This window comes from Arachis duranensis, chromosome 5 (genome assembly GCF_000817695.3).
Source record: "Arachis duranensis cultivar V14167 chromosome 5, aradu.V14167.gnm2.J7QH, whole genome shotgun sequence".
NCBI lineage: Eukaryota > Viridiplantae > Streptophyta > Magnoliopsida > Fabales > Fabaceae > Arachis > Arachis duranensis.
This window is the reverse complement of record NC_029776.3, coordinates 5,822,715-5,834,503: the sequence shown is the minus strand read 5'-3', so window position 1 is coordinate 5,834,503 and position 11,789 is coordinate 5,822,715. Positions and strand designations below refer to the sequence as shown.

Here is an 11,789-nt window from a genome sequence, read left to right as displayed (position 1 = left end):
CCTACGACATATTTTAATTATAAAAATAATAATACATAATAGATTTTTATATCAAGTAGTGCCAGTATAATAATGTATTATCTGTAGAGAGATTTCAATACAACATTATAATTTATAAGAGCTAAATATTTTAATGCAAGTTCAGTTACATGATTGAAAGATAATGCAAAATATGTATATGTGCACCTAGAGTTTATCAGAAGAAGCTACTTTAATTTCTTATTGAATAGTTTAGAAGCAACATTATTATAAGATACACGGGATTTTAGGGGGCTTATTGAGCAAACCATTTGTTAGCTAGGTTGATAGTTTCTTTTGGGAGGTAACAGTTGTATGATTGCATTAAACAAGTAGGAAAATAAAGGTGGAAACAAAAGCAGGCGCAGGTGATGATATAATAATAAGACATCATAGTGTCCTATATCCCAACAAATAACAAAGCATCAAAAAGTGTTGTCATGCTGGACAAAAAGCTCTCCCTGGCGTGTCATTCATATATAACCTTGCTTATTGTTGGTGTTTGTCATCTCTAGCTATGTACCACTTTACTCAAATGACAAGGTAGACACACACTATAAAACCCCTTTCTAACATAGTAGATTCATATTCCTAAATTTGTTACTCTACTAATTAATTGAGCCTATTTATTTGCATACATTTCATCATCAGCAAGGGAGCAGCTAGCTGCTGTGTATATGAAGAATGTTGATGAGGGAGAATTAGTTGCGGCATTCAAGTGAAATGGGAGCTTTTTCTTCAATGCTTCTGGTTCTTCTGATATTATGCAGTTCTGGTTTTGGTGGCATAGCGTTTGGTTTGTTGAATTTCAGCAGCAACAGCAGAGCTGGTTCATCTTCATCACCTAACAATGAGGTGGTGTCTTCTGGGAACGGGAAAGGAGCAGAGTTAGAAGAGAAGAGGGGTGTGCCATCGGGAGCTAATCCTCTCCATAACCGCCGGTAGAAGCTAATTAAGTGATCGGGACCACACAGACTTCAAAGAAGAAACTAAAGGAATCTATCTATCTATATGTCTGCTATTCATTTTAATTAATAGGATGTTGTTATTATCTGAGAACATGCCAAAAAAGTATCCCCGTATATAAAACTTTGATTGATCTGACATGTTTGTGCATGAGCTGTCTCTTGGTTTGGTTACACCTCCTAATGGATGCCCTACATTGCATGCCTATGCCTATCATCATCAATTATTGTTGATTTACTAATTAAGCTATAGCTAGCTATTTATATTTCTTCCATGTACAACATTTCACAATTAGTTTCCTTAAGTTTTTACTCATTTTAGTTTATTAGCTTTTGGAATGCTTTAAATAGTGCTATTAACTTCTAGTTAGTTACATATTATTTTCTATCCCCAATAAACCAATTAACCGTCCCTTAAATAATTAAGTTTTCTCATTGGAAATAAAAATGGTAACAAATAAGATATTCAATCAACCCATCGGTAAATGCCCTTTAAAAGATAATTATTATTAGTGTAGTTGATGATGTGAAATTAAAGACTAATGTAATATGTTGAATGCGAGATAGAATTAATTAAAGAATAAGGTAGATCGAGCGTTGCGCTTGTAACGTAGCAGAGAGGATGTTTCTGTTCCTGCCATTTCTGGCTTGGGTTTGTCTAATTGTTTGATGAGGATCGTCTGTTACGTTACCCCTTCTTCTTCTTTTCATTTTGGTGCGTTCTGACATTTGCTTTGTCTAGTGATTAATTAATATGTAAATGCATATTGATCCGATAAAAAAATACATGTTGCTACTCTCGCGTGCTTGTGTGAAAAACATAAAAACTTAACTTGAACCTATAACTAGGAATATTTTTCTCTTGTCCATTTCTCCACGTCCACAACTGTACATTGTACTTGCACCAATAATTAATCACAAATCCTAGTTAACTAGCAGTTACCACTTAATTACTACTCACATAGCCATTATATTTGGTTGTATCAATGTATCATGGAACCAAAAACTTTTTGAGTCTCATCACGTCCTCCTTTTATATGGTGTTTCTAGAATTTATCCATGGTATATTGTATTGCATTTGAGAGTTAATTAAAAAATGGAAATATTATATGGCCACTATTGCTGATAATGCTAGGTAACACACAACGACTTGGTTTGCCGACGATTTATGTGGTGAGAATAAGATAACAACAATTTTTATGCGCTGAAATAAATGGGACACACACGTACTGATGATTAATTACAAAGCAATTATTGTGACCCCTAACTAAATTGTGCTTAAAAGCATAAATGAGGAATAACATATAATTTGTCCTTTCCTTAGATAGAAGCGAAACATTACACTTTTTGGTAGATCATAATAATTAAGTCCAAAAGAATGACTGATGAGTGATGAGAAGCTTATTACACATATAGTAGACACCAAATGAATAGCATAGGGCACCGACACAAGAAGTCTAGGAAAGGCACTCGGGTGGTGGGCCGAGTGGGAATCGTGGCTTGTCTTGGCAATAATCATAGATAATGTGGTTGACGCGAACCCACCTGTACAAGCGGGCTTGAGTGGGAGTAAGGGCCTGGTAAGCAGCACCCTCCCACCAGTTACTTGCGTTGGAGGCACAATCGGTGGGCCCTGGGAGTTGGCAGCCTTCAATGTCGAAGTCCTTGTAGTATGCATAGAAGGGTGCTTTCCTCCAATCAATTTTCTCCAAGCCTCCCCTTGTTGCCCAGTTATCTGCTTCCCACAGCGTTGAGTACACTCCCATTCCTTGTATTCTTGGGTATGCCACTCCCCTTGCCACGTCGTTCTTGTACACTCTTATCGGAAACTCATCCACGTAGAACCTGCATCCATATGTAAGTACTATCTCATGTAATTTCCTAAAATTCTTAGCTCATTCCTACAATGCTTTAAAAATGATGTCTAATTCTCCAAATAACTAAATACCTAATATTTAATTATAGTAGAAACTCAGCTGCAGTCGACTTCACGGGAAGTTGGTAACTGAGATTGGTTAAATGATTTTATTAATTTGACTAAATTTTTATCTAATAATTCTTAACTACCAACTTCACGTGAAGTCGACTACACCTGAGTTTCGATCTTTAATTATTATTATTATTTCTTTGCTTTTATCTCATATTTGAATTAATACTAATCAACTTTTTTTTCCTCAACAAAATGATCCATCAAATATTATCCAAATAGTTTAATTAAAGTATCTAACTAGTTGTAATTATTATTTTTACATAAATACATCTTGATATGAATAGTTAAGAAATTAATCTTTTTAAATTTTAACTAATGTTATCTAATTAAAAAAGAATTTGATTTACATGTCTTACACAATGTGGTGGTGGTTCCAGAGAATAGTGTAGGTGTGGAATTGGGCGGAAGGATCAAACCAGAGGTTGACCCTTTGTTCTCTACCCCCTTTGCCGTGGGCATAGATGTTAGTCTGAACAGTGTATGGTTGACCACTACGGTTTCCCAAGAACTCAAAGTCAAGCTCGTCCCTTATAGCGTCCGTGTCCGAGCTCATCTACGTAACCACCAACAACATTAACGTTAATTCATGCTCTCTTTAACTTTATTAATTAACTAGACATGTGTACAAACATAAAATGCCGTCACAGTCCCAGCAGAGTCTCCGGCAATGAGCTTAATCTTCATGCTAATACGCCCAAACATGTACCTACTCTTTGAAGCAAATCCGCATCCTCCAAAATCAAATCAATTAAAATGCTTAATTAATTTGTTTCACAATGCTAATAATAATAATAGTTATTATTAAGTTAATTAATTACCAGAATTTCGGTCTAGAATGAGTTGTATGGCGGTGCCTTGATTATCAATTTGCCTGATGTGGGAATCAGACCATGTAACTCTAAAGTCTTGAAGGAATGTAACTGGTTTTCCCCAAACACACACACCAGATAATACGAGAGCACATAATGATAATAATAAAAAGAAAGGGTTTTTAAAGAATGCCATGTACATACATATATATATGTATTTGTGATTAATTGGAATAATGCAAGTGGAGCAAGAGAAAGTGTGTTATTTATATAGGACAATGGATTAGAAGAGAAGAGGAAATAGCTTTCGATACAGCTAATGAGGAGCAGTGAGTAGGGCCCTAAACTATTATATTTCTTCTTTTGCGAATGTTTGGACTTCGGAGCTTCGCTTCTTCATTTCTATTTATGTATTCTATTCTCTGCTACCCCAATGATTTTCTCAGCGTGCGTGTGCATTATTTTATGTATTCACGAATCGAACTCAACACCATTAATGGGGACATTTCTTGTCCATTTACTATGCACAATTTTCTTAACCAATAATGAGTAATACTAGAGAGACAAAAAAAAGTCAGAACTTGCCTTATTTAGTATTCATTAATTGTCGCGATAAATAATAAATATTAAATAAGATAAGTTATAGCTATTTTTAGCTGATTTACTTTGGTTACCAAACATTTCCGACCAATAATAATCTAGCTACCATTACTTCCTAAACTATAACAAACAATAATGCCTCTTTTATTTTTATAATTTTATTGATTTATGGCTCCCGTAAATCGTAGAAATATCTGCATGCAACAATAAATAATCGAATAATGCTACAGAGTCCATTTCTTTTTATAATTAATATCAATTAACCTTTTAAAAATTAAATTATTTATGTTATATTAGAAATTCTAAATAAAAAACATTTAACTCTAAATTCTAAATTATAAATCTATAATAAAATCTAACTAAAAATTAATTCCTATACTTCCTCTAAATAAAGGAATAAAATAAAGAGTATACCTTTATCAACTACTAAATATATATAAAAGGTCAAATAACTCAAAATTTATAATCCATCTAATTTTCCGGTGAAATGATGTTACTTAATTACCACCCATTAATTGTTTCTACCCCTCAGGCCATTATAATACAACAAGAGTAAGGATATTTATTATTTTATGTGGAATTTGCATAAACTTTTTCTTTTTGTTTCATGTTAAAAGAAATTGTTTTGAAATTAGCAAAAATTGAACTATATTTTTTTTGTTATAAAAATTTTAATATTTAGTTGTAAAATTACTTTTTTTAAAAACTTGAACTAACAGAAAAAGAATATAGATTTCAAAAGAGAAAGTGAATATAAGTCATGAAAAGAGTGAGAATCAAGGACAACAATTGACAACTATAAATGGATAAAATGAGAGAAATGAGTATATTGGCTTTTTATGCAGGATAGATGATGAAAGAGTACAACCAAAAAAAAAAAATCGAACTAACGTATTATATTTGATGATTGATTTGATTCTATGTATATTGTATAGTTACTTTTTGTTTTCATTTTTGTGGCTTGTTTCTTTATTTGTGGTTGAATTTGGTCCTCGACTGCAATCTTGAAGGAAATTAAATTTAATCATTTGATATGTACTTCTTAAAAGCGTCGAACTTTTCACTACTGATGTAATCAGTAAAAAAATTAGAAAACGACACATAAATTGTTTATCTCTAATAATTGTTGTAGGACTTTTTAGACTTTAACATAATATGAACGCGAGCTGGCTAGATCGTTGATTATTAGTCTGTCCTCTAGCCTCCCCATTAATTAGAAGAACTTCAACATTTTAGTACTAGTGAAATGAAATTTTTAATTTACCAGCCCTCGGGCTCAATTTGATTTAATAAATGTGACCATTCAAATGTTTGCTGAAAGCTACTATACAAGAGGAGTAAAGTAATACTAGTACATATTCATAATTACATCTACTTTCATTTGCATCTTTAAACTTTATGTCACATGTATTTTTGGATAAACTTTTATATATTTTTCAAGTATATTTAATACATGATTTAAAAACGTTTATAATTATTTAGTCTTGGACCACTATTATACATTTTTCTAATATTATATAAAATAAAATAGTTATGATTATTGGCTAATAAACTATAATTCAAATAGTATAATCTCCCTATTTTCACTTAGAGGGTTTGGATTCGAATTTTTTAATTTATTGACAAATTTATAGTTTTTTATTAGTTTTTTTTAGTGGAATTATTTTATGAAACGTATTAAATGTATTAGAAAACACGTATAATTTTTTGCCATGCTTTTTTAGTTCTTTAAGCGGTTAGAATTTTAGATCATATTAATATGAATTCCATTAATTTGTTGACTTTTTTCTTTCATATATACCTAGATTCCAACTAAAACTTCTGATTAATGGCCAAGTTACTATGTAGTAGAGTATTAGCACTTTTAAAACATATAAATCAACACCAAACTTTTTTTGTAAATATGGAAATTGATAGTATTGAATAATAATGCATATTAACCTTTGATGGGAAAAAGTGGATGACTTTAAGTAGTGGTGGGGGCATACATGTAGAACACCCCTACTCTACCACACTGGAACATCATAATACAGTACAGTTGGTAATGTGTATAGGCATGAAATTGAAATGCACGGTTCACTTTCAGAATAGTTTCAGTAGAGCCTGTGTTTGCCAGAACCATTCATGCAATTTCAAACTCATTATTAGGATTTCCCTCTTTTCCTTTTCTCAACGTGCAATAATGCATGCATCAAACTAATGCTTATCACGTTTAGACCCCATTGAAATAAATTATGAGCAGTACTATAGAGAGTTATTAGCAGGTCTTGTGATTTATAGTCATTAATTAATTATTATTAATATTTTTAATAGTATAAAATTATATTTAGTGGTATAAAATTATTTATTTTTTTAATTAATTAAAAATACTGACTAAATTTTAATAAAAAATGATAAACTCTTAAACTTCTTCATAAATTATTTGACTCAAGGCCTCAAAACTACCAATGTTTTTTTCATCATTTATCCACCATGCATAAGTAACCAAACAATTATTTTTTTTCTCTTCATGGTCTCTCTTTTAAGCGCCACATCACTCACCAAAGGCAAACCCTATATTGATTACGAGATTTAGAACTCCACTAATTTTTTTCATCTTCATATATTGCCAAAAGTAAAATATCATACCTCCACTTAAACATTTTTCGGGTAAGCAGAACAATAGAAAAAATGTCTTCTTATTCAACTAATTATTTATTTATATCCTACTCTATCTGTTTTTGAGCCAAAATGAGAACTCCAAATTCTAATACAATTCAAATAATAATGTTTGAAAGATAATAAAAAATCAATTTAAACAACTTAAAATAATTTTATTTAACATTCATTAATTATTATTATAATAATTATATAATTTTAAATATAATAATTATATAATTTTAAATATTATACAATATGTTCGGTATCAAAGGAGACTTCCCAGCTGCCATCAACAACATGACCTTATATTTTTGCTGAAACTAGTAATTTGATGTTCTGAATTGAACCAACCCGACTTTGATCATATTGGATTGGTTCTAGCTTGTGAATAAAAAATGTAAATTTAGATTAATGCAAACTAATTAGATTTAACTGCTTCTAATAAAAAGTTTTTCTAAACGGAACTAAACCACCTATTTATACTCTAACAACTTGTTTGCTACTTCATATGAAGACTACAAAAATGTAACTTGTGGGTTGTCATATGTTAAAATTATTATTTATAAAATTTTTAAATTTTTTACTTTAATAAATATATAATAAATATATTAAAAATTTATATGTCTATTATAAAGACTTTTTGAATCGATAACTAATTTTAACATATGCCTTGGTTGATTATTACTGTACTTACATTAATTGCTGGCTTCACAAAAGTTAGTGGATGAGAAAGGTTATCGATCAACATTGATTAATGGAACATGGTTCCTTATAATTTGATGTGCATACCACAACCACCTTATGTCTAATTGGTTGCCAGGACCCTAATGTGTCGCTTCATGTGTTCCATCATATTCATATATATTATTGAAAAAAATTTCATGTCTTAAAGTTGTTTTAAGTTATAATATTGAAGATTTATGAACTAGAGGAGTAAGAGAAGGAGAAAAATAAGTTATTCTTATTTTAAAGATTTTGAAAAAAATAATTTTTTTTTAAATATTTGTTTTAGTTATTACACTTTATATATTATGTACTCTTTATGTACTCTTATTAAATAAAATTATAACATATAAATCTACATTTATTATTGATAAAAAAAAATAATCTAAGCATAGTTGTGCAATTCATTCAGAAGCCACTCAGGTGGTAGCAGAAGTGGTGCCGACGGAGGTGTTGGTATGAAATAAGCAGGAAAGAGTCTTTTTAAAGCAGGAAAATTAATATGGAAGATATTGACAGCGAAAAGTTGATTTTCTCCATTAAAAGGATTTTCTGAAGATTGAAAAAGGCGTAAGTTGAGTTGCCTTTTAACAAGCACTTCTTTAATGTCATTAGCTTGACGGACAACTCTTTAATGTCTTAAGTTAGGTTTTCTTACTGCGCTCTCATGACAAAAGGTGAAATTTTATATTTTTTGTTACTTATTTTATTTTATTTTAGCGATTTAAATTAGCATGTATATGATCAACATATTTTCTATTATTTATGTAATATTTTTACAATATTTTTTTAGTTTTAATCAATATTTATTTTAAAAAATTATCTTTAAATCTTAAATCATGTAATTCAAAGATCATTGCATTTATATTTTCTTAAATTTCAAAACGTGCTGTGACCGTTGGTGAAGTTACTACTACATATAGTCTTGTAATTAAAAGTTGAATCAAGAGAAAGAAAAAAAATAAGTTTTTTTATTTAAAAAAAATATTTGTAAAATTATTACATTTTATATATTATATATTATGTACTCTTTATGTATTTCTACAAAAAAATTATAATAAATAAATTTACATTTATTGTTAATAAAAAAAATCTGAATAACAATTATTTTCAAAAAGTCCGGATAATAACTTAGCTAATATTTATCTATTTGCTTATGAGAAAATATTATTGGTACCACAACGCTATATAAAATTTAATTTATCGAATTTAGTGAACAGTAATTTCAATTTAAAAAATTATAACTCTAAAATGTTTAAAAAGTATAAAAAAAATGAAAATACTTGTTGGGACAAAAGGAAAGTGAATCTACATAAATAATGAGTGTGTGTTTAGAGGCGAAAGCTAGTGCACTCTAGATAAAGTAGAGAGTGCAACATTCTTTAAAAGTTAACATATTATCAAAAGTTATCAGGTAAATTAAATTTATTTATTATTATTTTTTTGTCATGGGCTGGGCTGAACAAATAAACCGGCACTAACAAAAATACTAATTCCCTTATTTAACACACGGACGACCTTTACACCACAAAAATACTCAGGAAAATTTGATTGAATTCCTCCATTACTCTGTTATTATTAATGTGATGTCTTCAAGCATTTTCACTGTTTTATTTGTTAGCAGATGCTTCCATTATCGTTCTGACTAGTCACAGATTTTAACGCTCTTGAACCCACCACATTCCACCTCTACCATAAATGACCTTCAAAGTCCGAAAAATTGCTACCATAGAAAAGGAAGACGCATGTCTGTCGCTGCTGCTGGTTGGCTAATTCCAAATGCAAAATCGATTCTGTAGAAGAACCCCGATCTCCATAAAGACGCCATGATTTTTAGATGATGACATAGTCAAACCACAAAATAGATGACAGTTACAACAAGTTCATTATCTTTTATTTCAAATTATCCTCAAATTGTACGTAATAAAATGAAAAATTAAAATACAATTATATTTAAACAATTATTTATATTATTTTTTTATTAATTTATTCAAAAAATAATTAAATTTTAAAGTTAACTGGTATAAAATATTACAGATATAAAATTAAAAATTTTTTTATTTGTATAAGAATGAGCCTAATAAATAATTATTCTATTTAATATATAATTAAGAATATTTATTTTTTATCAACGAGTTATAATTCAAATGACATAGTTTTCATCCAAGAGTTGGTAAAAAAAAGAATACTTTTTTCTTTTATTAACTTTTTTTAAACATTAATTATTTATTTTACATGCAATATTGAAATAAATGAATATAATATTTATTGAGTAGACGCAATTACGTAAAATTTTTTTATTGTCATAGTGTTTGAACCAAATAAAAAAATATTATTTTAAAAAAACTAATAATATATTTTTAATAATATTCTTAATACAAAATAATAAATTTTAAATATTTTTTTAAATAATATATATTAACTAAAATAATATAATTATCCAAAATAATATATTATAAATATAATAAAATAACATATTTCAATAAAAAATTAGGGTTAAGTATGATTTTGGTCCCTAACGTAGGGGCTGAAAATTTTTTTCGTCCCTCGCCTTTTTTTCGCTCCAAAATGGTCCCTTAGATTTCAGTTTGTTTTAAAAACGTCAATATTATATATATATAACACAAAAATTTTTATCATTGTGTTTATATTTAATATTATAGTTTTATTTCACACAAAACAAAATTTATTTAAATTTTAATATTATATACATAATATATTTTTAATATTATTTTTTTTAAGATTCTAATATATCTTTTTTTTTGGATTTAGTAAATGAATTTTCAACTTATTTTTTATGTATTATTTATTTTAATTCTAAAGTCCAAGAACTTTTTTTTTTGTACAGACATGTTGTTTTTAATATTTATATACTATTTTTTTATTTTGAATTTCAGCCCAATATCTGAGATTTACAAAAAAAAATCTAAAACTTGTAAAAAAATAATTAACTTGATTAACAGGTTGCCTTTTTAAATCTAAACCATTCAAATAAAATATAATAAACAAAGAGTTCAAATTTAATGAATTTACAAAGTGTGCAGCACTCCATACTTAATAAGGAGCGTTTAAGGATGAGCCGTGTTTGGATTGTAGTTTGACAAACTGAAATTTGAATAAAAGGAATTTTATAGAATTGATTTTGAAGAGAAGTAAGTTTGTGCAAATATAATTTATATTTGGCAATTCTATACTAAAATTGATTTTGATAAAATAAATATTGTTTGGGTAATATTAGTTAAAATCACTTTTAGATAGAAAATACTAAAAAAAGATGACATTAAATTATAATGTTATTTTTTATGCATGTTTATTTTTTTGGATATTTTTTCTAATATATTTTTTATATAATATATTTTTAATACTCTTAATACTTTTTTTTAGTGTCACCGAAAAAAATAATACTTTTTTAGTATGTTATAATTTTTTACTATTATTATTATTTATGATTAATTTTTTTGTTTAATTTACTTTACTTAATGAGATCGGTAACACCCTACCACACAGAGCTTTACGCTTAAGCCATAAAACAGAGGTGGTGTGGTATTACCACCTCTAAATTAAAATATATACATAATAATATTGAAAAGAATACAGTATACAAGGAGCCTTGAAAAACAGGTACAGTAAAATCTCAAAATAAAAAGCGCAACGCTCCGGAATCGAGATTACTTGCGTGCTAAGAAAACCAAGGTTCATAATTGTAAATAAACAGAAAGTGGGAATAGAAGGCCAAAAGTACAAAATAACAAGCTCCTAACTCAGCCTGCGAAGCTAAGGCTGGTCGATAATATTTACATACGTATATACATAGTCCGAAGCCCCAAGAAACTACATACATATAAGCTTGTTCTCCATAAACCTCTAAGAGGTACAAAGTAAAGCAGTAATATATACAAGAGGAGAGTCTAATACATATACATATCAAAATATCAGAAATAAGCCCCAAAATAAAACCACTTCGCGGTAGAACTCCAGACGCCTAGCGAAGTGTCTCTCGACCTGCATCTAAAAAACACAACATTGTATGGAATGAGAACGGGG

At 28.8% G+C, this 11,789-nt stretch overlaps 1 protein-coding gene across 1 annotated transcript; it reads right to left on the bottom strand.

Moving 5' to 3' along the window:
* Positions 1 to 2,281: 2,281 nt before the first annotated feature.
* On the bottom strand, positions 2,282 to 4,024 carry LOC107487609 (probable xyloglucan endotransglucosylase/hydrolase protein 7). The gene is made up of 4 exons (XM_016108276.3): positions 3,792 to 4,024; positions 3,604 to 3,704; positions 3,330 to 3,526; positions 2,282 to 2,828 (listed from the first exon to the last, which is right to left on the bottom strand). Exons 1-4 carry the CDS (start codon positions 3,982 to 3,984, stop codon positions 2,441 to 2,443), a joined length of 879 nt encoding a protein of 292 aa, XP_015963762.1. The 5' UTR covers positions 3,985 to 4,024; the 3' UTR covers positions 2,282 to 2,440.
* Positions 4,025 to 11,789: the final 7,765 nt, after the last annotated feature.